This window comes from Melospiza melodia, chromosome 18 (assembly GCF_035770615.1).
Source record: "Melospiza melodia melodia isolate bMelMel2 chromosome 18, bMelMel2.pri, whole genome shotgun sequence".
NCBI classification, from domain to species: Eukaryota; Metazoa; Chordata; class Aves; order Passeriformes; family Passerellidae; genus Melospiza; species Melospiza melodia.
The window spans coordinates 2,157,859-2,183,015 of NC_086211.1; the positions used below are offsets into that span (position 1 = coordinate 2,157,859).

A 25,157-nucleotide genomic window follows, 5' to 3' on the forward strand; every position below is an offset into this window, starting at 1 on the left:
GTGAGTGCAGGGGACAGGTAAACCTGGGGACAGCCACCTCCTGCAGCTCAAACCCAGCGCTGGGAACTTGGAGCTCCTTCCCCCCTACAGCCAAAGCCCTTTCCTCAGGGCTGGAACGAGATGATCTTCAAGGAACCTTCCAGCCCAAACCCTGATCCCAGGATGGGCACAGGGACAGATGGGACCCCCTGACACCTCCTCAGAACCCGACCCACGCTGAGGAAAACCTCAAACGCGCAGCTCACAGAGCTTTTTTACCCTGCCAAGCGCATTTCCTTGGCTCTGTCCCTGCAATCCGCAGCGTCCCGCTCGCACTCATCGCCCGCCCCTGCCCGGGATGCGCCGCAGCAGCGACTCCCGCCCCGGGCGGGCAAAGCCCTTCGCAAACATTCATTATCCATCCTGGGGAAAGCTCTCCTGCCCTGTCACACCCTTGTCACCGCCAGCCACTGCCAGGGAGGGGCTCAGCCGCCTCCGAGACCAGCGCCCCTCTCTTCTCAAACGGGACAATGCGGGACCCCCATCGCCCGGGATGGCCGCCCATCCCTTCCCACCCTCTGGGCATGGAAATGCCGAGAACCAGCCGCTCCTGCTCCGGCCAGGGCTCCGCAGAGCGCAGCCAAAGCCCTGACCCAGATTCGCTCCCTGTTATTGTCGGCCGGGCCGGTGGCACCGTGCCGGGCATTCCGCAGCGCTGAGCGCGGCTCCGCGGGCACCCCCGGGGCTGTGCTGCCCTCTGTCGCTGCCCCCTGCCCCCTGCCCTCTGTCACTGCCCCCTGCCCCCTGTCCTCTGTCACTGCCCCCTGCCCTCTGTCGCTGCCATAGCCCGAGCTCCCTGTGTGACCGCGACCCGGCCCCGTCCGCGTTTCCAGCGCTTCCATCCATAAAATAATCCAGGGTTTTGTGTTCCTTGCATAAGCCGGGCTGATGGAGACGCTCTGCAGGCTCGACCGGCCCCACGGGTCTCCCAAAGGCCCGCTCAGCGCTGCCCGCCCGTGGGGAGCAGCTCCTGCAGGTGCCCGTGGAGGAGAGGAGGAGGATGCTGGTGGTGATGATGATGAAGGGGGAGGTCAGGGAGCGCTGCCTTCATCGCCGCCATCATCAGAGCCCGCAGCCCTGCGGGAGAGAGGGAGCGGCTGAACCGGGAGGGATGGGACGGGATAACCCCGGGACGGTGCCCAGCCCTGTGCAGCCACACACTGGGATCTGCACCAGGGTCAGGATGGAGTTTGGGAACGCTCAGCTGCACCTCGGGGGCTCACATCCCCTGATCTCACTGCTGGAGCGACCCCCGGAGGGGCTGCACCGGCTGCATCATCTGTGGGGTTCCCCCAAAACACAGACCCTCCCTCACCATCCCTGGGGTCCCCCACACACAGACCCTCCCTCACCATCCCTGGGTTCCCCCCACACACAGACCCTCCCACACCGTCCCTGGGGGCCCCCCACACATAGACCCTCCCACACCGTCCCTAGGGTCCCCCAAACACAGACCCTCCCTCACCATCCCTGGGGTCCCCCCAAACACAGACCCTCCCTCACCATCCCTGGGGTTCCCCCCACACACAGACCCTCCCTCACCATCCTGGGGTCCCCCACACACAGACCCTCCCTCACCATCCCTGGGTTCCCCCCAAACACAGACCCTCCCTCACCATCCCTGGGGTACCCCCCAACATCCAAACCCTTGCAGCAGCCCCGGGGTGCATCAATCCCGGTGGGAATGGGGTCACCCCCTGGCACCCACCTACCCCTGGGCATCAGCTCCACCACGCTCACAAGTGCACTCCTCAGGATCTGCACAGGCCACAGAGTCTGGGGACAGAGCAAAGTGACGTGTTGAGACCCCTGGCAGGGTGGGGGCCAGCCCTGCACCCCTTCACCCCCTCGTGCCCCCTTTCCCTTCGCCATGGCACTGTGCCCAGACCTTGGCTGGACACCGGTGGAGGAGCAAGGAGCAGATCCCACCTCAGAGATAAAAATCCACCTCTGCCTCTCCCCTCTCCCACCCTCAGCTCCAGCACTGCAGCACCCATCCCACCCCTCACCCTCTGCTGCCCACCCCCATTGCAGGGTGGATCCATTCCCAGTTAAACCCAGTTAAACCCAGTGACAGCTGCCCCGGGGGGATCCCCTGAGCCCCACCAGCACCCGGGGCTGTGGCCAGAGGCAGCAGAGCCCCGGGGCAGGCACTGCCCATCCCCACCCACGGGGCTCCTGCACCGTTGTGCCAATTTCCTGGGCATGGGCAGCACCAGCAGCTCCTGGGATTTGCGTGGCAGGGCTCCAGGACCATCAACACCCAATTATTTCTATGTCTCAACGAGCGCTGAACCCTTTTCTTTTTTTTTTTTTTTTTTCTTTTTAATTGTTACGCTCATAAAATATTGAAATGAATGGAAATTAACGTCAGGCGTAAATATGGATGGGCTGGCTGGCTGCACCCGCCCTGGCAGGAGCACGGGGAGCAGCACGGGTGATCCTGCACAGGGCTGGCAGCTCTGCCCTGCTCCTCCTGCCTGGTGACCTGCACAGCCCTGAGCCTCCCAGCTTGTCCCAAACACCACTGGTGACACCTTGGGACTGTCCACAAAGCACCAGCACAGCCTCAGCCTCCCAGCTTGTCCCAAACACCACTGGTGACACCTTGGGACTGTCCACAAAGCAGCGTGGGGCGTGCTGGGAGCACGACTCGGTTGTGGGCAGACCACAGGCCGTGCTCAGCACATCCCAAGGATGCCAAAAAGCCCAGGCTGGACTCAGCCCTGAGGCTCCGGTGACTCCTTCCTGCAGCAGCCCTGAGCAAAGCTGCCCTCAGCGCTCCGTGCCTCAGTCTCCCCTCTCTAAAACACCACCTTGTGCACGGCTCCATGCAAATCCTTGGTGGCTGCAGGGTGGAAAATGTTCCAAAGGGCAAGGCAGTGTCTGGATGCTGTATTCCAGCTGAAATGCCTGCCCCAGGCCTCAGCTCTACCAGGGAACACTTGGTGGCAACCTCGGAGTGAGTGGGAAGCAGGAGCCCCCGAGCCAGGAGCAGAGCTCAGTGTCAAACCCCCTCTGCCTCATTTTTAGGCCCTCTGCTAAAAATGGAAGATGAGTTAGGACCCTGTAATTAATGTTCCATCTGCAGGAAGGGGCCTGTCTGCAGCGGGCGCTGCCTGTCCAGCTGGATCCACCCGGGGACACCCGGAATGATGAGAACCAACCTGCTCAGCCACAGCAGCCCAAGCCTGCAAACAGGGGCTGCACCCAATTCAGGGCTGAATTCACCATGTGGGGTGAGGAAACCTCCAGGATGGGGAGATGGGGAGCCAGGTGAGGATCAGGTGGTGATGCTGCAGGTGTGGGGCTCTGCCACCCCAATCCGCCCCCAGCAGCAGAGCCAGCACACAGCCCAGCACGGCTGGGATGCAGCATTTACCCCACATGCAATAAATCATTAATGCACACACCCCATGAAGGAGCCTATAAATCTCCTGGCACAATAAAAACACCCGGAGCGAGCGGCTGAGGCGGCCAAAACCACAGCACGCTCCTGCCACGCCACACACCCACAGCCCAGCACCATCTGGGCCATCTCCCATCACACCCAGAGAGCTCCTGGCTGCTCCCTCAGTGCTCACCTCTGTCCCATTTGCTGTCCCCTCACAGCCAGCAGTGCTGGGATTTCTCCTGAAACACCCAGCTTTGGTTCCAGTCTCTGCTGCAGCAGTCACTGGGCAGGGCACGGCCTGGGGGTGCCATCCCACCCCTGGGAAATCCCTGCAGGGTCAGCCACGGAGCCACCAGCTCTGGAACACCCCCTGAGCTGGCATTCTTTGGGAGCCAGGCACCTGGATCGTCCCCAGGGTGGTGTGACACTTGGGGACACTGCTGGAGCTGGCAGCGCTGGGTTGCGCTCTGCGATCCTTTCCAACCTCAGTGATCCCATGATCCCAGCAAACTGCTGCCACATTTCCATGTCCCCCAGCCCTGCTGCCACCTCCCGCACGCTCGGGCCAGGGCTGGGCACAAGCCCACGCAGGATTTGTCACCGTGGGACCGGCAGGGCCTCTGTGCCTGCAGAGAGGAGCACTTTGATGGCCCAGCACCCGGCCAGACAGGCGGCTCTGCCCCGGGAGCCTGACTCAGGCAGGGCCCTCATTTACCCAGCTCTGGATGCAGATGAGCCTCACCAACGCCAGGGACAGACACACAGCCCGTGGCACTTCCCTTGTTTGCACTGGCGCAAGAATCTGACCCCGATTCCTGAAAGTCGTCTTCAGCTCAGCTCCCAAGAGAAAAGCTCAAGAGACCTTCCACATTTCTGGGCTTGTGAGCACCAACTGGTGAATCCAGGGTGGGGTTTTTGTCCATCTCACAGTTATTAATGCAATCTGTCAGATCTGGTGACGTTACTGTGACCACGCTGCAAACCCTGTAGAAGAAGGGACAGGACAGGACATGATAGGACAGGACAGAACAGAATAGAATAAATGGTTTCATTCAGAAGAGCCCTACAACAATCATCTGGTCCCACTGCCTGACCAATTGAGGGCTGACCAAAAAATTAATGGCATTGTCCAAATGCCTCTTAAACACTGCCAGGTCTGAGGCCTTGACCACCTCTCTAAGAAACCTGTTCCAGGACTGGAACACCCTCTCCACAAAGAAATGCTTCCTAACATCCAGTCTACACCTGCCTCAGTGCAGCTTTGAAGCGTTCTGGCAGCTCCCACTCGGTGCTACCAACCGGGGCTCCGAGCTCCTGCTCCAGCACGGGAGGGGTTAACCACAGGACAGAGCTCTTTTCCTGGAAAATATTGACTTACCAGCCGGCACATCGGGAGAGGGGGGAATTTCAGAGAATAAAATAAAAAATAAAATAAAATAAAATAAAATAAAATAAAATAAAATAAAATAAAATAAAATAAAATAAAATAAAATAAAATATATAAAAAATATATAAAATAAAATAAAATAAAATAAAAAATAAAAAATAAAAAAATAAAATATAAAATAAATTAAAATAAAATAAAATAAAATAAAATAAAATAAAATAAAATAAAATAAAATAAAATAAAATAAAATAAAATAAAATAAAATAAAATAAAATAAAATAACCCTCTGGAGCCGCCCAGGACCCTCCCGCACCCTCCCGGGGGCTCCGCGCTCGGCTCCGAGGGCGCCTCAGCCGAAAGAGTTAATCGGGCTGGGCAGGTAATGTGTGAAGGCAGCATGTGACCGCAGGTGGGGCAGGGCGGAGGGATGAATCACTCTTTTCCTTTTCCTCTTTTCACTTCTTGCTGTTACCTGTCCGGGCCCGGCAGTGCCGCTCCTGCCGGGATGCGCGGGAGGCTCGGGCACGGCGCTGCCTTCCCCCGCTGGAACCGCAGCCCGGACTCTCTGCTCCTCGCTGCCCTGCTTTAAGCCGCTTTTCTCTCTTTGTTTCTTTCCCAGATTCTTGTTTATTTATTTCACCCGGTGTTAGCGTTGTCTCGGGAGAGCGGAGGATGAGGAGGGAGCGGCCGCGGGGGTGAAGGCGCTTGCTGGTGCTGTAGGAACACCTGGGGCTGTCTGCCCCGCCACGCAGCCCCTGCTGGGGGCAGCTCCGCGTTTTCCTCGCCCGGAGCCCGGGGCAAGGCGGAATCCGAAGCCTCCTCCCCGGCAGGAAGAGCTCCGGCGTGGCAGAGCCGCTGGAAAAGGGAGCGGTGCCTTCCCCGAGCCGGGCAGGCTGAAGCAAACTGTGTATTTAAAGACTGGAGAATAATTAATTCCTATTTATTGCCGGCGTCCGGCGCTCCTGGGCAGAGGGGACCGGTGAGGGGTCACCATGGCTTTCTCCCAGGTGCAGTGCTTGGACGACAGCCACGTCAACTGGAGGTCCAGCGAGTCCAAGCCCGAGTTCTTCTACAGCGAGGAGCAGCGCCTGGCCCTGGAGGCGCTGGCCTCCCGCGGCCCCGACGCCTTCTATGAGGTCCTGAAGAGGGAGAACATCAGGGATTTCCTGTCCGAGCTGGAGCTGAAGAAGATCCTGGACACGCTGGAGACCTACGACCCCGGCTCCGAGTACATCCCGCGGCACGGCAGCGGCGGCGGGGACAGCGAGGGCGACAGGAACAGCCGAGGGGACGAGCAGGACGTGGCGCCGTCCCTGGAGTACTGGCCGCAGCGCTCGGACCGCTCCATCCCGCAGCTGGACCTGGGCTGGCCCGACACCATCGCCTACCGCGGCGTCACCAGGGCCACCGTGTACATGCAGCCGCCCATCGAGGGCCAGGCGCACATCAAGGAGGTGGTGAGGAAGATGATCCACCAGGCTCAGAAGGTGAGCGAGGCGTGCCGGGGACGGGGCAGGGCTGGCCCCGGGGTGCTCCGATCGATCCCTGTCCTGCGGGGGCTCTGCCCGAGCCCAGGCAGCGGGGCCGAGCGTGCAGGTTTGCCTTTGTAACCAATATAATCATGATCTATCCTACAATTTGCAGCATGATCTATAGCTTCAGAGCCCTATATCACAAAATTTTTCACCTACCTACTCTTCTTCCTAATCCCAATACTCATCCCGATCATCACCAACATCTTACTTGTCCTATTCTTTGGTGAGAAGGAGTCGGAATCGAATCCTTCCTGTAATATTTGGGGATTGGGTTTTGCTGAGGATGCTGCTAGCCAGGTTCAGCACAGCCCTTCCCAATATCCACGCAGCAGCTCTGCTCATCTCAGGGTCCCTGCAGGGCTGCTGGGGAGAAAAATGGTTTGAGCCCATGGTCCCAGGCACTCCACAATCATTATTCCCAGTGTGACAGCAGTGACAGCATGCAGGAACCTGGGGTTGTGTCCTGGTTTCAGGCCTTGGGCCCACCAGCTGTCCAGTACTGACCCTGAGATCATCTGGCTGTCCTCAGTCCCTGTGTCCACCACCTGTCCAGTCCATGACCCTGGGGTAAAGTAGCCAAAGCTCCTGGCCTGGCTCTGCCCCACACAAGGGCCAAGTTTGACCTGAGGTGGTTGTGGGGCTCCAGGCTGGCTCATCCTGGCGCTCAGAGGATGAGGATGAGCTGGTGATGGCAGGGACAAGGCTGGGCAGATGCTGAAGGGATTTGGGTTCAGACTTGTCCTCCCTGTGGCGCCAAGGCGAGGAGCAGGGAGTGGGGATGCGTGAGGCATCCATCAGCCAGGGAAGGAGGAGATGCTGGCCTGGGCTGAAGGTCAGGGGTGGGAAGGTGCTGCTGGTGTTTCCCAGTGACCCAGGAGGGGTTGGTACCTGCTGGTTCCTTGGTGCTTTGAAGCTCCTTGAGTTCTGTGCGTCCAGTATCATCAAGAAAGGAGCTTCCCAACATCCCCAGCAGGGAAACAGGGAGAGCCTGGCAGGGTCTCTGTGGAGCAGAGGGGACAGGCTGGGATGCACCAGGTCCTCCAGAGATAGCGCTGGGCTTTGCAGGTCCTGCCAGGAGAGAGGGAAACCTGTGACATGCAGCCAGCAGAGCCTCTTGAGACCGGCTCAGGCAGGAAAATGAATCTCTCAAAACATCCAAGGACCTCAGGAATGGCTGTTGGGGCTGTCAGGGCTGCCCTGCTGCGGGCAGGAACCATCTCTGGCCACTGTCACCCCACACAACTCGAGGTGATTTGTCCTCACCTGTGGCATTTTCCCTGCCAAAGCACTTCGCAGAGAGGGCGAAGGGAAGGGACAGCTCCCATGCCGTGGGATGGAGGCTGGGAGCACAATCCCACAACAAACAATGTCTCATCCTCGGGTCTTTCCGACTGGGGCTGGCAGCTCCCACCTGCCTTTGCCTGCTCACCGCTTCCCAGCTGCCCTCCTGAGTCATCCCACACCCCGCTCCTGCTCCCAGAGCTGAGTCAGGCCCATCCCCACTCCCCTGGAGCCTCTCCAGGACCCGGGGACGTGGCCAGGGCTGATGCTGCTGCGCTCATCACGGCACTGATGGCCCTGAGCCGGGCTGGGCTCTGCCTCCCGCTCCAGACGGGCTCTGATTGTGGGATGAGACATGGTGACAGCACTGGTGACAGCACTGGTGACATGCAGGAGCCTGCCTGGAGCTTAGGGTGCCTCAGGAATCAGAGATGGGTGAGTGTTTCATGCTGCAGGGTCTGGGGGTGCAGGAGTCACAGGAGTGGGGTTCTTCCATGGTCTCCCATCCCGTATTTGAGCACAGAGCTCCTTGCAGCTGAACCTGCTGTCACACAGCGCAGCCCAGGTGACAACCTGTGGGTGCTCCTGAGGGTGGGGGACACTGGCCCAGACCACCCTGCAGGTTTCTGCCAGGGCTCGAGGTCTCCACAGCAGCTCAGAGGTGAAAGGGTTTGGCTGAGGGACAAAGGGACCGTCCCGCTGCCACCATCAGGTGTCACACTCACTGTCCCTGTGCTCTGTCCTCCCTGGGACAGAGATCCCTGCCCAATGCTCTCCACCACGTGCACAGGAGCACAGGCTGGGCAGAGGTTCAGGCTCCCTGCCAGAGGATGACCCTTGTTCCAGACGCTCTCTCTGCCCCGGTGCCGTCCCAAACCCCGCTGTGTCACTTCTGTCCCACGGCCAGGAGAGCAAAGTCCTCTGGGGCTGGCCCAGCAGAGTTCAGAGCCCCTGGGAGCAGTGCTGGGGCTGGGAGCTCACACAGGCTCTCAGGGTGAGGAGTCCCAGGGATGTGAGGCTGCTCTGAGGGGCAGAGGAGCCCTGGTGCCTCCCCCAAACGCTGCCCCAAACCCAGAGAGGGAGATGCAAACGATCCCTTCCTCTTGCTGGGAGTGGATGGGAGAAAGGAGAGGCAGGATCCTGTGGCCAGGTCCCAGAAAATCCTGAAAATGCCATCTTTGTGGGCAGCAAGCAGAGCTGGGGTGGGATTCACCCCAGACACCTTCACCAGGCTGAGCTGTGGCACAGCTGTCTCCTCCTTGCTGTGGATCCCTCGGGCTGCAGAGCTCTCAGGGTGGAATCAGGAACAATTCCTTCATGGAAAGGGTGGCCAGGCTTGGGAAGGGGCGGCCCAGAGAGGTTTGGAGTCCCCATCCTGGAGGTGTCCCAGGAATTTGTGGATGTGGCACTCAGTGCTCTGGGCTGGTGACAAGCAGTGATGGGTCCAAGGCTGGAGTTGACAATCCTGAATGTCTTTTCCAACCTTAATGATTCTATGGTGGAAAGAAGGAAGATCCTCCTCCTCCTCTCCTCTTGGCTGTCTCAGACCAGAAACCAGAGCATGCAAACATTGACCTTGGCCCAGAGCCAGGGGAGACAGCAGTGACTCTGACCTCCTGTCTTCACTTGAGGTTCCAGGTTGGGATTGTGGTGATGTAATTACCCTGAGCAACTTCCAGAGAAGGTTGGGAGGCCCTATTAATTACTGTTTACAAAACCTTCTGCTGTTCCTGGATGAAAGGGTCGGCAGGGGAGAGCAATTATTAATGTTACTTGTCCCACCTCTCCTGCATCCCAACACTCTTCCTCTAATTGTGCCTTGGTGCCTGCCTAATTTATTGAATGCCCACGTGGTGCACCCCAAAAGTCATTATCTGATGATTCATAGTGAGACAATAAAGAGCTGCAACTTCCTCTATAAAACATGATCCTGCAGTTTGGGTGCTCATCAAAGCTGTTCCAAAAAATCCCCGCAGCATTTGCCCAGTGTCCAGGGGGACACAATGCTCCCTGCTCCTCGGGATGTGGGACCCAGCTCCTCAGGGGTTTGAGACCCAGCTCCTCGGGATGTGGGACCCAGCTCCTCAGGGGTTTGAGACCCAGCTCCTCGGGGATTTGTCACCCAGCTCCTCGGGGATGTGGGACCCAGCTCCTCGGGGATGGGGGACCCAGCTCCTCAGGGGTTTGAGACCCAGCTCCTCGGGGTTTGGGACCCAGCTCCTCGGGGATGGGGGACCCAGCTCCTCGGGGATGGGGGACCCAGCTCCTCGGGGATGGGGGACCCAGCTCCTCGGGGATGGGGGACCCAGCTCCTCGGGGATGTGGGACCCAGCTCCTCGGGGATGGGGGACCCAGCTCCTCAGGGGTTTGAGACCCAGCTCCTCAGGGATGGGGGACCCAGCTCCTCAGGGATGGGGGACCCAGCTCCTCAGGGATGGGGGACCCAGCTCCTCAGGGATGGGGGACCCAGCTCCTGCACACCTGCTGTACCCAATGGATTCTGGCAGCTCCTGAGACCCTGGCAAGAAAAGCTTCACCTGCATGGGCACTGGGAGCCTCCAGCTGCAGATTTGGGGCTGATTCCCTCTGCACCCTCCAGGAGAATGGCAAAGCTTCCTGGGATGACACAGCAGCAGAAAAGCTTCAGGAAAGGGAACGTCCAGCACCAAGCAGTGCCCTGGCAGAGGTGACAGGGACAGGGGACAGGCTGGCTCCTCACAGGCACATGGCACAGCTTGCTGCAGGCAATGCCATTCCCCAGGCTGGGGAGCAGAGAGCAGGCAGGATTGCACAGCTGCAGAGCACACAGGCTCCACTCTTTGCAGGTTACCCCTGAACCAGGCTTTGGCATCCCAGGGCTCAAGCCCAGCAGCAGAATTCACACAGACAGGTACAGATCCCCCCATGAGGAGCTGCCGGTGCCATCCTTGCTCTCCCGCCCGCCCCGTGCCAGGGCAGTGTTGGCACACTGGAGTGACATCCCTGTGACAAACCAGGGCCAAACCTGTCCTGCAGGCAGGACACAGCAGGGAGGGAGGCAGGAGCTGAGCAGTGACAGGAGGCACCAGCTGGGCAGCAGGAATTGGGTTAAAATGTGGGTTCAAACGTGGGCAGGTGGCTGGGAGCTGGGCACCCTCCCCTGCCCGAGCTGGGCACCCTGGGCACTGCCTGCAGTGTGAGAGCAGGGCTGGGCACGGGGCACAGTGCCCTGCCCACAGCTCTGCACAACTCCCTCACACCTTTGAGCAGCCAGCCAAGGCCTCAGCACTGCTGGGACCACAGTGGGAAATGTTCTTTACCCTCAAAACGAAGCTCAGCGCTGCTCTCATGCCCATTTCACAAGTGCTCAGCTTTTCACAAGTGCAGGGTGAATTCTGCTGCTGGGATCTGTCCTTGCCTGGGGGAATTTTTGGGGAAAACACAGAGGAGAAGTTGACATCGGCATGGAGAATCAGGGTCAGAAGCAAATCATCTGCCACCAAACCCAACCCACACTGTCCCACCAAGGTGTCCCTTGCCCAGGGCTCATGGAACACAGCTCAGCTCCTCCCCAGTTTCTTGCTGAACACGGCAAATGCAATCCCAGAGCTCCCAGAGTAGCTTTGGACCCGTCCCACTTTGCATCCATGCAAATCCAGCAGTTGGTTCCTGCCTCAGTTTCCCCACCAGGACAACAAGGATGGGCAAAGCACACGAGTGGGTGCACAGGGCAGTGAGGGTTCAGCCTTTCACAAAGCCTGCTCTGGGCTGAGGAAAAATGGGGAAAATGAGTTAAAATCGAGTGGCAAAGCCATAAAATGCCCCCTCACCTGGCTCCATGGCACCTCCCAAAGCGCTGCTGTGTGGTCAGGGCTGGGGACAGCAGGATGGCAGCAGAGACAGCAGGGCTGGGGCTCCCCACACAGCCCTGCTCTTCCCCCCATGGCCTGCAGGAAAGCAAGGGAAGAGCCAGCAGTGTCACAACAATCCTCTGCTTAATTAAAGCTCTCCACGTCCTGTGGCACAGAGCTAATTAAAAGGCAGCTCAGGGTGCTTTGAGAGCTCTGGGCTGGAGGTGTCTGAGTGTGAAAGCACCCAGCACCATCCCAGCCCCTTCCTGAGGGAGGGAGGAGCAGCCCGGGGTGTCCCTGGTGTCCCCCTGGCTCGGCCATGGCCAGCAGGGAAGGACAAATGGCCAAGGTACCCACCTGCCCCAGCCCAGGCACCTTCCAGGAACAGCCACGGGCATGGGAGGAATTCCAGCCACGGGACAACGACAAACCAGCTCCCTGATGCCTTTCCCCTGGGATGGGGGGAGGCAGAAATCCCTGTGGAGCTGCCCTGGGATTGCCTCCAGCCCTTCTGCCTGCCCCATGAGCTGCTGCTCGCTGCCACAGGGGATGGCATTGCCAGGAAATCAACAGCCATGGGCACAGGCAGACATCCCAGTGACATCCCCAGCACAGGCAGACATCCCAGTGACATTCCCAGTGACACCCCCAGCACAGACAGACATCCCAGTGACACCCCCAGCACAGGCAGACATCCCAGTGACATTCCCAGTGACATCCCCAGCACAGACAGACATCCCAGTGACATTCCCAGTGACATCCCCAGCACAGGCAGACATCCCAGTGACATTCCAGATCCATTTTCCTGCCAGCCCCAGCTGTGGCTGGCACAGCAGCAAACACCCTGGGTCCAAAGGCAGCTCCAGCCTGTGGGTGTCAGTGGCACTGCCATGTGACAAGCACAGCTGGCACTGCTCAGGGTGCTGGCACTGCTCAGGGTGCTGGCACTGCTGTCCTGGCTCTGCTCCTTGCACACAGCCTGGCAGGAGGGAGGGATGCTGTGCAGGAGGAGCAGCACCCCAGGCTGGGCAGTGGGAGCAGGACAGATGGACACAACACTCAGTGGCTGGGCTGGATGGTCCTGCAGGTCTTTATCAACTTTAACATTTCTGTGCATCAAAGGTCTCCCCCTCTGATGCTCCCTGCAATGCTGACAGCAGAGGGACACCAAACTGGACTCTGCATTTCGTGAACCCTGTTGAAGGCAGGAAAGTTAGATTCACCCTCAGGAACTGGTCTTTCATCAGTAGATTATGCTCTGGATCACCACTGAAATGGTCAGGGCTGGAAAAAACACACAAAGAGCATCAGGTCCAACAATTAACTCAGCACTGCCAGGGCCACCACCAAACCATGTCCCCAGGTGCCACATTGACCTCTCTTGGAGATCAGACTTTGAACAGTGACAGCAGAGGAATGGGAGGGGTTACATCCTCAGACTGGGGGCAATCCTGGGCTCCCCCAGCCCAAATCCCAGCTCAAATTCCAAATTCCAGCCTCCTACAGGGAGCACTTGGCTTTGCCTCTCACAAAACAAGCTCTGGCTGTACCTTGGGTTGTCCCTGGCCACCCTGCCTCACGTCTGCTGTCCCTCTGCAGGTCATTGCTGTGGTCATGGACATGTTCACTGACGTGGACATCTTCAAGGACCTCCTGGACGCTGGCTTCAAGAGGAAGGTGGGAGTGTACATCATCCTGGATGAGACCAACGTGAAGCACTTCCTCCAGATGTGTGAGAGGGCCCACATGCACGCTGGACACCTGAAGGTAGGGATCACCTGGAGCTGGGGAACCTCCTCCAAACCCAGGAAAAAATCAGAATTTCCAGCTCTGCGCTCCTGTCTTGGTGAATCACAACCCACAGCTATGGAGAGTTTAGTCCATTTTTCCTGTAGCCAAAGCTGGAGGTGATGCCCAAACTGAGGAGCAGCATGGAGGGCTGGGTGAGAGGATGGGATGTGGATTTACACCCAGCAAAGCTGGAGCAGAAAGCCCAGGGGGCTGCTGGTACCAACCAGGGCTGGGGCTGGGACAGAGGAGAGGGTGCAGCCCTGCAGGGTGGGCACAGCAAAGCCCAGGGCAAACCTGTGAGCTCAGCCCCTCCTGAGGGACAGGGAGCAGCAGATGCTGTGCCAGGCCTGGCTCTGTGCTGTCCCCAGCTCCTGTCCCGGGGACAGGACCAGCAGCAGCCACCACAGGTCAGAGGCTGGAATTAAAAACTCGATTTTCCCCTTTTCCAGAGCCTCCACCCCAGCAGGGGCTGGGAGCAGAGCAGGGAGGCCCCCACACTGCCCCAGGCCCTGGCAGCTGCCAAGGGTGCCCTCACTGTGCTGGGCAGTGCCCACTGGAGGGACTGATCTGCCAAGGGTGCCCTCAATGCTGTCACTGTGCTGGGCAGTGCCACAGGGGGTGCCAGCACCATGAAATCAAAGCCGTGGGCACAGGCAAACAAACCAGTGACATTCCCAGCATGGGCAGACATGCCAGTGACATTCCCAGTGACACTCCCAGCACAGGCAGACATCCCAGTGACATTCCAGTGACATTCCAGACCCATTTTCCTGCCAGCCCCAGCTGTGGCTGGCACAGCAGCAAACACCCTGGCTCCAAAGGCAGAATCCACGGATGCACATGGAATCACTCCTGTGCAGAATCCCATGGAAAAGCAGGGAGGGCAAAGCACCAGGGGGGATGGCTGCCAGGGCAGGGGTTGGTTGGATGGGGCTTGGAGGAACCTGCTCTAGTTTAAGGTGTCAGAGGGTTGGAATGAGATTTACGGTCCCTTAAGTCTCATTCCAAGTGAGATTCTGGGATTCCCAAGTGATTCTGGGATTCCCCTTCCACATCCCAGTGTGAGCAGGGGGTGCAGAGAAAATCCCCTGTCCCAGAGCAGAGGCAGAGGAAGGGGCAGAGGAGAGGACAGGGGTTATTCCAGCCCCAGCCCCAGCAGCAGCCAGAGCAGGGACCCTCACTCCAGCCACAGGACAGTCCCAGGCTGTGCCCCCGTCACCAGCAAGGGATGCAAACCCTCCAGAGCAGCCCCACAGCCCCACTGGGGGCTCGCAGACCCCACTCCTGGCCCAGCCTGGCCTGCTCCTTGGCACAGCAGCGGTGTTGCTGCTCCTGACGTCAGCGTGCCCGCTGCCAAATGCCCTCCAGGAGAGCCCGTGCCCGGGCAAGCTCCCCAGATTTGCTTAGGGTGGGTGAGGACCAACCCTGGCTGAGCAGGAACGCGCAGGAGCCGCGACAGCCTCACACCTGGCTGGCACCAGGAGGGGAAAATGGGGCTCAGGGACCCCCAAAACCTCCCACCCTCCCCTGTGCCTGCTGCCAACAATTACAGCAAACACAGCCCAGCTTCTCCTGAGTCCAAACTCCCTCTGCAGCCTGGGATCCCACAGCTGCTGCTGCTGCTCCAGGACCAGAAAAGCCAGCGCTGACGCACTCTGGTGTTTTCCTGCTTTAGCAGCCCCGGTGGTGGCAGGACTGGAAAAGCAGGAGAGCACCTGCAGAGCTGGGCAAATGTCTGGAAGTTGGGATTTGCCACATATTGCAGGCAGCTGGCTGGCACGGGGTGCAGGAGGAGGGGAGGGAAAGTAGGGCAGAGTCAGGGAGCTGCTTCTCAAGGCTGGGGATGTTAACGAACGTCCCCTCGTTATCTCGGTGGCAATTAGCAACCGGCTTGAGCAAGGGCTGGGTGATTCAGCCCTGCCTCGGCAGGGATTAGAGGAGCAGATTTCACTCAGCAGCAATGATAGGGGGAGGAAAAGGGATCAGCACCGGGAGGGTTGGTGCCTGGAAAACACCCAGAGCTGCTCCTGGGGTTTGGGCAAAGGGGCAGCTCCGGGTGGGAGATGGGCACAGGGTGGAGCCTTGGGTGTCACTGCTCTCTCAGCAGCCCCAAGTGTAGGGAAAATAAGGGACAGAGGTGACAATTGCCATCCCAGCCCTCTCAGTGCAGCACCATGACAGACATGAGGATGCTCAGCACCGGTTTCGCCCCAGCCACCGCAGGCAAAAAGCATTTTCTTAGCATTTTTGTTAAGAAAAACACAAAATTCACAAAAAATTCCCCCCCAAACCTTCTCTGTTCAGTGAGTGGAACTTCCCTGGAAATACAGACAGGAAAGCCATGGCCTGCACATCATCTGCACTGAGTTTTCCTGCCAGGGATGGGGAATCAGGGACTAAAGGTGCACCTGGGCTTGGGCCTGTGCCTGGTCGTGGTCTGCAGGGACAGAGGAGAGCCCAGGGAAGCAGATGAGAAAGGCTGGAGGAGGGGAAGACAAATATTTTCGATGCTTTTCTTTAAAAAACAAAACAAAACAGACAATGAAACAGTCATGGAGGGCATGACCCAGTGATGACACAGAGCCTTTTGCAACAGCCTTACCACCATCCCAGCAGGAACAGGAGGAATGCAGGCACTTTCTCAAGAAAATATTTTCTCCCCAGCCAAAGGGAGCCCCTTTGCCGTGGGAGATGCTATCTGCTCTGCTGAGGAATGTGCCAGGGCCCTCCATGGAGAGGCCAGAGACAGGAGCCAGCCTGGGGATAAAAAAACAGCAAAAACATTTTCACAGAGCCAGGGCTGCCCCTGCATCACTGCATTCCCTGGGGAGGACGCCCAGCTCCACTCCAGGTTTCATTTCCCCAGGGTGAAAAGATGTTTCCCCACTGCCTGATCTCCCACCAGCCCCTAAAACCAGGAGTAGATGCCCAAATTTAGGAGCACAGCAAAGGGGGAGCGTGGGGAAGGACAAAACACCACGTGGGCTGTCCCGGGGTCCCCACCCTTCCCCTGAAATCCCCTGCAGATCTGCTGCTGGCAGCAGGTGAGCAGCCTCCTCTCCCATGGTGGCATTTGCATAGATTGCAGCAGCAGCACACAGCCCTCGCCCACGGACAGCGAGTTCAAGAGATGGCAAACACAGCCTGGCAGCACATGGGCAAGGCAGGAAACTCCCCAGGCCCAGCCCATGGTGGCCTTGGGCGAGTTATTTCATCTCCCCATCGCTGTGGCCTCCTCTGAGCTGGGAATGAAGAAAATTCCCCCTGCTCAGAGGGGCTGTGGATGGCTGGGTGGTGCTGTACTTGCAAGGGTGGGTTGTGATGGTGTTCCTGGGGTTCCTGGATGAGGGAAGAGACAAGGATCTGACTCCATATTTAAGAAAGCTTGACTTATTATTTTATGATATATATTACATTGAAACTATACTAAAAGAATAGAAGAAAGGATTTCCTCAGAAGGCTGGCTAAGAATAGAATAGGAAGGAATGATAACAAAGGTTTGTGGCTCAGCTCTCTGTCCAAGCCAGCTGGCAGTGATTGGCCATTAATTACAAATATCCAGCATGGGCCAATCCCAGATGCACCTGTTGCATTCCACAGCAGCAGATAATCAATATTTGCATTTTGTTCCTGAGGCCTCTCAGCTTCTCAGGAGGAAAAATCCTAAGGAAAGGATTTTCCATAAAAGATGTCTGTGACAGTGGGTGGTGGTGCCCTTGCAGGGGTGGGTGGTGCTGTCCCTGGAGGGTGGGTGAGGGTCTCACAGCAGCTTTTTTCCCCCTGCCCACCCCTGTGCCTCTGCCCTGCAGAACCTGCGCGTCCGCAGCACCGGCGGCACCGAGTTCTTCACCCGCTCGGCCACCAAGTTCAAGGGGGCTTTGGCCCAGAAGTTCATGTTCGTGGACGGGGATCGAGCCATGTGTGGCTCCTACAGGTACAGCAGAGACATCTCCTCCTGCCCACCCCACTGTGGTGTTGGTCAAAGATCAGTGTGAATCCTCCTGGCCCAAGGCTCCAGGACCCCAAGCCAGATTTGCTCTCCTCATCCTAAACTGGGAGATTTTCCATTTGGAGTGGGCCCTAAGGGGTTCCCACTACTCCCTACGCCACCAGGTCTAGGACACCCACCCTTCTTGGAGGTGGTGGAACACACCAAATGCTTCTGTGATGAGGAGCACAAGGAATGACCAGAGCACCAAACTACAGCAGGTCCCAACTCTCACACCAAGCTCAGCTTTCCAGTCAATTTCCTACACAAAGTATTTTTCAGTTTGTTCAAAGGAAAACTTACTTAGGCAGAAACCGACCAGCCCTGGTCAGGTTTCAGGTCTAAAAGTTTTATAAACATGGAGCTGGAACATTTCCTGTTTTCTGGCCATAACAAATAACACATCCACTTACACACATCCACTTACGGGTCCCTTCTCTTAACTCAAACTGAGAAAAAGCAGCCAACACTAAGGCACAAAACTGACCCACTGCAAATTCCTTTTATTTTTGCTTCAAGTCCCACAGCGCTCAGCACTCCAACCCTTCACTCTGATTTGGGGTGGGAGCTATTTTGTCAATCCCATCATTATGTTCACAGTGAGATCATGTCCCTGGTGTTATTTACCAGCTGATTGTCCCCGATGTGTTTCTGTTCCAGCTTCACCTGGTCTGCAGCGAGGACAGACCGGAATGTGATCACAGTCCTGTCGGGCCAGGTGGTGGAGGCCTTTGACAAGCAGTTCCAGGAGCTCTACCTCATGTCCAAGGGAGTGAGCCTCAAGTCCATCTCCATGGGCGAGGAGCCGGAGCCCGAGCCGGTGACGCTGCCCTCCGTGGTGCCCGTGACCCCCGCCAACGCCGTGGTGAAGAAGCTGATCAACCCCAAATACGCCCTGGTGAAGGCCAAGAGCGCCGACCAGATCAGCAAAACCTCCTCTGAGAACCAGGACAAGAACCAGAAGAGTGACAACAACAAAGGCAAAGCCCCTCCCGAGGGCCAGGGCGGCGAGCGGCACGGGGACGTGGCTGAGCTCGCCCCGCTCATCCACCCCGGCCTCCTGAACCTGGAGAAAGCCAACATGTTTGACTACCTGCCCACCTGGGTGGAGCCTGACCCCGAGCCTGGCAGCGAGGTCTTGGGCTACATCAACATCATCGACCCCAAGGTGAAGAACGTGAAGCTGTCGCAGATGAACCGCATCAAGGTCTGCGACGTGTCCCAGGCCAGCGCCCAGCACCGGCAGATGCTGAAGAGCAGGGAGATGGAGGCCAGGAAGAATTCGGAGCAGGAGCTGCCTCTGCTGTCCCCCAGCCACAGACAGATCCCACAGCCCCCCGTGGAAGCTCCTGCAGCCCCCACGACCACCCCTATCGAGGGTGTCAGCTGGACAACGAGGCAAGTGGGGACATTTGCTGCTTCACCTCTGGGCCACCATTTGAAGCCACAGGAGGAGGCACTGGAGGATGTGAAGCCTCCAGTTCCAAAGCCAAGGACCGTCCCTGTTGGTGTCATCATGACCAAAGTCACCACAGGCTGTGACAGCAGCAGTGCCCTGCAGGGTGACACGCAGCCAGCCCTGGCCGAGCACACGCCTGTGAAGCAGGAGAGGGAGGACAAACCCAGCCGGGCTGCCAGGGAGAGCGGCCGTGCCCAGCCAGAGCGGCCAGCAGCAGCTCCACAGGAGGGCAAAGGGCCTCCCTGCGCCCACAACGGGCTGGGAGAGGAGGAGGAGGAGGAGGAAGAGGAGTTCATCACCCTCAGTGACCAGGAGAGCTACTCCAGCAGCTCTGCTGACCACAGCTACCGGCGCTCCAACGCCTCCTCCATCTCGGACGAGTACTTCGAGGTCAGGGACCGCTACGGGCCCCTGCGCAGAACCAACTCGGACGTCACCCACAACGGGGACATCCTGCCCATGCAGAGGAAGCTCAGCGACCCCCACATCAGCCGGGGCACCTTCATCAGCCCCCTGGGCAGCCTCCCCTCCCTGAAGCACCTGGACATGACCAAGAGGAGGAGCACGGCCGTGGAGATCAGGCCCATGCTGCCCCGCGCCCTCCTGGATGGAAACAGCTCCTACCCCAGCAGTGCTGCCCAGGTAGGACTTCCTGCCATAACCCTTTGTTTCTCCACCCTACAAAGGTTTGCAGACCTGGAGGTGACCCAGTCAGCTCAAGCCAGGTGTGATGTCATCCTGAGTTTTGGTGTCATCCCAGCCTTTGGTGCTGTCCTAGATGCTGAGATCAGATTCCCATAAAGGAGAATAACACCCTGCACGTGGCCATGGTCACCCGAGAGGTGACAAAGATGCGGTGGCTATGCCACAGCTGTTGGTGTCCAGCAGTGGGGATGGCTGTTAAAGGGAAGGGTTTTGGTAATTAAAGATTACCCCACAGCACAGGGCTGGGGCTGGAGCTCCAGGCACAGCTGGACAGATGTGCTGGGGCTCTGAGCTCCATCCACAGCCCATCAGGCCCAGCTGGGGACAGACCGTGCATGCAGGCGTGTCCTTCTCAGGCTTGTTTTCCAGGCCTTGCCAGGGTGATTAGCATCAAAGGGAAAGCTCGGACACGTAATTAGCAGCAGAGAAACAGGGACAGCAACCTCTGAGGGCGAGTGCCACCGTCAGCAGCTTTGTGGCTGAGCCACCAGTGACGCCAGGCCCTGTCACCACGCAGGGCCAGCTCCCTGCTGCAATCCCCTGGGGAGCAGGCCAGAGCTGCCAGGAGGTCACAGCAGCATCCCCAGCACATCACTGTCCCACCCAGGGGTGGTGACACTGCCATCCCCCGATTTCCACCCCAGCTCTGCAACCTCCTGCACCTCTGCCAAGCATTCCAGCTTCTCACGGCTCCCCGCCCGCTGTTTTTGGGGCATTCAAACCCCCAGGGCCAAACCAGCAGCTGAAATCACTGAAACTGCCTGAGGTTACCCCAGCTGAGCATCTAATCTGTATTTACAGGGAATTAAATGTACCATCCCAGAGTCCACTGGCTTCTCCCTTCCCAGGCAGCGACAGGGAGCTCAGAGCTTTAATCCTTGCACATCAAATACCCCTGAGCCCTGCAGGGCAAGGAGCTGCGAGCTCTTTGATGCTCTGTGACCCAGGTCCCAGGTGCCACCTCGCTGGGGACGGCTGGGCACGCTGCTGTTCCTGCAGCAACTTGTTCTGGCCCTTTGATGAGAAGCAGATAATTAGCACAGCAGCAGGGTTAGGAAAGCCAGCACGCAGTGGAGAGGTGCAGGGAAGAGTTTGTCCCATGTGTAAAAAGAATAAATTGAAGTAACCCTTGATTAACTGTTGAAAACTCAAATCTGACAGAAATCACTACCAATTCTCACAAATATATATATATTTTTTTTTCCTGGGCCCACATTTCTTAGGTGCTGGCCCATTGCCCAGCATAGCCCAAAACACAGGTGGAGGCTCACTCAGGACAAACACCATGTTTTCCATGTCATGGAAACCAAATTCTCTCTGGAAATCACCTTCCCTAAATACACAACCCCATTCAAGCTGGATGCACAGCAGCCTCGAGGAGGAGGAGGAGGATGGGCACCTGGGTCCTGTCCTGCCCCTCTCCCACCTGCAGAGCCCCCAGGCCTGGGCAGAGCAGAATTTCCCTACAAGATCCCATCAGTGACAGGGAAAATCCCCACCCAGCAGCTCCACAGCCACATGGGGCCCTTACCTGGGCACAGACCCTGCTGGCCATCCCTGGCAGATAATGAGAAACAGGGGCAGCATCTTCAGCTCTGGCCAGGGTGGAGCCTTGGTGTGGCTCAGGCTTTTAGCAGAGTGAACACTGGACAATGACCTGTGGAGAGCTGAGCAGCACCAGCATCTACTGCACATCAGCCTCCTCCTTGCCAAACTGCATCCCAAATGCTGGAGCCACTGGGCATGGGGCCCAAATGCAGTGTGGAAGTTACCCAGCCCACAGTGGGGTTGGGGTTACCTCATAGCACCAAAAAAGCCCAGTGCAACCACAGCAGCACATCCTGCAGCCAGGAACCACCATGCCCCACCACCATCCCACCCTCCTGCCCCTTCTAGCCAATCTCCTCCCCAGAGAGTGCCCACAATGACACGGAAACCGAGTCCAGCCTCCTCTTCCTTCTCCCACAGCTCCACTCAAACCATCACACCTCAAAGCTCTGGCCAAGCCATGTCCATCCACAACACAGCCAGCCCTCCTGAACAGGCAGCATCTGCAGGAATTGCTGATTTCACAGAGCTCAGAGTCTCTCCAAAGGCTTCCAGAGGGGTGCTCAGCACCCAGCAGGATTCAGGCTCTCCTGGGCAAGCACTGCCTCATTCTGCTGATGGGCAGGGTGCAGGTTCCTGGGCTGGGATACTTGGTTTAAGCCATGGTTTAAGCCATGCTTTAACAACTTCCCAAGAGCCAGAGCATGTCAGGAGCCACCACCCAGCTCAGGCACATGATGAGCTCAGAGGGAGAAAAGCTAAATCACCCTTAATCCTTCTCACCTGGAGCCATCTCAGACCCTAGCACTGATTTTAAGCACCTCATTAAATCAATCTGGGACTACCTCAGCTAAACTGCTTTAACTCAGCCCTCCTGGTCAAAGCAGGAGGTGTCACCTCAGGGCCAGGGAGGCCTTTGGGACACAGCAGCAGCACAGTGAGGGTCACTGCAGAGGCAGGGCAGGTTGGCACAGCCAGCTCCTCCTGCCATCTGCACCTTGGCTCACCAGCTCCACCTCCCCTGGTACCTGTGCACAGGTGCAATCACACCTCCAGATCATGGCACAGGCACACCCAAAGGGGAGATAAACATCTCTGGTGGCCACAGCCATGTGTGACAGCCTTACCCAGTCCAGAATTGGGGTTAATGGTGCCAAACGTGTGTCTCAACCCAGCTGAGAGAGCCGCCCCCACAGAGGTGTTGCAGCTCACTGCTGCCTCCTCTCCCAGCCCTCCATCCATCCTTTCATCTGCTCCTGGCAGTCACCTGATGCCACAGCCTGGCTCTGGGTGACTGAGTGCTCTCAGGGCTGGCATGATTCACGTGGGTGTTCAGTCTTGAGATGCCTTGTCCTGCATTTCCAGCAGGAGGGACTTGGCTTGGAGCAGCCTCCAGACTGCCAGGGCTGCTTGGGGAGTGCCAGTGTTTGGTACCAGAGCCAGGAGGACTCAGTGTTTGGTACAAGAGCAGGGCTGCTGGGGAGTGTCAGTGTTTGGTACCAGACGAGCAGCCTGGGTTCATATTTGAGGCTGTTCCTGTAGGAGCATTGGGGGTAGGATGGTGGGGATGGATGGAGACAGAGATCTCTGCAGCCAGGTCAGGAATTTGGGGTTTATTGCACAGGGCCTGGGTGCAGGGCCCTGCTGGGAGCTGCCAGCCACAGCTCAGAGCAGGATTGAAAGAAGAGAGGGGGAGAGAGGATGAGAGGGTGAGAGAGTAAAAGCGTTAAGAGCACGAGGTTCCCATTCCAATACAATAAATCTTCTGTGTTGAATATTCTCATTCTCACTAACCAATCTAGTACAAGATACAAATCCTATAGCATTTCCATACAGCCTGTAAGAATCATTACATTACCACACTGTGCTACATTTTAAACCCTACAAACTCCTCTTTGGGCCCCTTCTGCTGAGCTAGCAGGGTCTGCTCTGAGCCTTGGGCCTGTCTGCAAGCAGAGGGTGTTGAGATTACCTTCAGTCTGGCCACACCATTGTTTTCCAGTTGTTCAGTAACTGAGGGATCTCAAAGCTTGCTTTCATTTCAATCTCACTCGTAGTTTCCATATTCTCAAAATCTTTTGCCAGACAATCATATTTATAAGGCTTTCCTGTTTCATCTTCCCCAACGGTTCCGAGCTGCCACTGAATTTGGGAGGGGACAGAGGGATTTTCAGCTGGCACAGGTGAAGAGGCGTCCTTGCAGAGGGCAGCACCCTTCCAGCAGCCAGAGCTCACTGTGTTTTTGCTCTCTCCCCCACAGGGCACCCACTTCTACCACTACCGGCCCCGGAGGGCGGCGGGCAGGGAGCTGGGCAAGGAGCTCTCCTGCTCCCCAACGACACAGGAGAAACCCCTCAGGGCCTCCAAGCACGCAGGGGAGGGGGCAGAACCCAAAAAGACCATTGCAGGCAGCCAGCCCTACTGGCAGAGCAAAGCCCTGAGCCCCAGCAAGGCCACGGCAGGCACGGGCAGAGCTCAGCGCCTCAGCTCCCTGCCCCAAGAGAGCCCGAGGGCACCCGAGGAGATGAGGACACCCCTGGGCATCCCGCTCTCCAAGCTCTCCCAGTCCAAGCACCTCAAGAACAGGGTTGCAGGGGCCCAGGGGGCGTGTGTGGACTCCAAGAAGGCGCCCCCCGAGCCCACGGGGCAGAAGGAGCAGTAGGGGCTGGTGAGGGTGGCCCTGCAGAGCTGCTGGAGCCCAGGCAGCGCCGCCTTCCTTGGGGCAGGGGTTTGGTTTGTTTGTCTTGTTTACATTTACCAGCACCACGTGGCCACCATGGACAGCACAAAGTCATCCCTGGCCAGGGCAGAGCTCCAGAGGTGGGGCTTGCAAGGGGTGCATGGCATCCCCCCTGGTAGGTGGCAGTAGTGTTGGGGACAATCTTGGATGGCACAGCCTTTAAAGAGGTCTCTTCCAGGCTGGGGTGATCTCCAGCCTTGCTGAAAACTGGAAAGCATCACTGGTACCTGTTCAAAGCAGGAAAGCATCACTGGCGAAAGCCAGCCAGCTCCTCATCCCAGAATGCTGCTGGAAAAGGAGGGATCGTCCATGTTCGTGTTTTCTTCTGGTTATTTAAGAGACTCTTCTGTTACCATTTTGCACAGCAGGTCCCACTGCAGTCTGCCCTCCCTGTGGAGGGTGACCCGTGCCCTGGGACAAAGACTCTTCAAGGGACTCACCTCTTTTAAACTTGTACTGTAAAAAAGCAACCTGTTCATTAAAGCTCCCTGGTCCCAGGGCAGGAGAGCCTTGCCTAAGACTATTAAAATGCAAGATCAGGTGGCCTTGGACTCAATAAACTGCAGCTCAAGGTGCCTTGGCACAAATGTCCAGCCAAATATTTTCTACCCCTCCGAAGCATTTCCCCAGCACCCCCATGTGCTCCCATCCCCAAACCTCCAGCAACCAGTAAAAGAAAAATAAGAATATATTAAAAAAAAAAAAAAAAAAAAAAAAAAAAAAAAAAAAGAAAAATAAGAATAGAAGCCCCTTTCCACTGCATTTTTCCCAGGAAATGGGAGCCAGGCTCTGAGCCTGAGCCCTGACAAGGAATATGTGCCATGAACAAGCCCTCACAAGTGAGCCCCCGAGCCCTTGGCAGCTGCCCCGTGCTCCTCCTCAGTGCTGCCAGCCTTGGGCTCTGCCCTGGCTCCCCACTGCCTCCCTGCTCCTGGGGGGCACAGGCTGAGCCCTCCCTGCAGCTCCCCCAGCACCTCCAGCAGGAGGAATCTGGAGCCAGAGGCATCACGTTTTGGAGGGAGGGATGGGAGGCACCCACCCTGCTCCCACCCATGCAGCAGCCTGGGGAGATGGGCAGGGAGGGGCACTGGCACCCCCAAAGTGCAGCTGCTGGGGCTTGGCAGAGCAGAGGAGGCTCCAGAGGCCTCACAGAGGGAAGAGACAAAACCCAGGAGCATCCTTGGTGCATTCCCCACAGCTGGTGCTGCTGTCTCACCCTGGATCCCGTCCACCCCTGCAGTGCAGCCCCTCTGCTCTGTGCCCTCAGAGCAGCACGATGAGCTGTGTGGGAGTGTTGGGGGTAGGACGGTCAGGATGGATGGAGAGCAGAGATCTCTGCAGCCAGGTCAGGAATTTGGGGTTTATTGCACAGGGCCTGGGTGCAGGGCCCTGCTGGGAGCTGCAGCCACAGCTCAGAGCAGGCCTGAGAGAAGAGAGGGGGAGAGAGGATGAGAGGCTGA

The 25,157-nt window shown here is 57.8% G+C and overlaps 1 protein-coding gene across 1 annotated transcript; it reads left to right on the top strand.

Annotated features, from left to right (window-relative positions):
• The first annotated feature begins 5,316 nt into the window (after nt 1-5,316).
• Nucleotides 5,317-24,202, top strand: FAM83G (family with sequence similarity 83 member G). The gene is made up of 5 exons (XM_063171625.1): nt 5,317-6,307; nt 13,066-13,233; nt 17,067-17,191; nt 17,906-19,346; nt 23,218-24,202. Exons 1-5 carry the CDS (start codon nt 5,813-5,815, stop codon nt 23,617-23,619), a joined length of 2,631 nt encoding a protein of 876 aa, XP_063027695.1. The 5' UTR covers nt 5,317-5,812; the 3' UTR covers nt 23,620-24,202.
• The last annotated feature ends 955 nt before the right edge of the window (nt 24,203-25,157 follow it).

Coding starts and splice junctions, on each gene's coding strand:
- FAM83G (XM_063171625.1), top strand. CDS start 5,813: ATGGCTTTCTCCCAGGTGCAGTGCTTGGACGACAGCCACGTCAACTGG. Junction 17,192..17,905: donor GCCATGTGTGGCTCCTACAG/GTACAGCAGAGA, acceptor TTTCTGTTCCAG/CTTCACCTGGTCTGCAGCGA. Junction 19,347..23,217: donor ACCCCAGCAGTGCTGCCCAG/GTAGGACTTCCT, acceptor TCTCCCCCACAG/GGCACCCACTTCTACCACTA.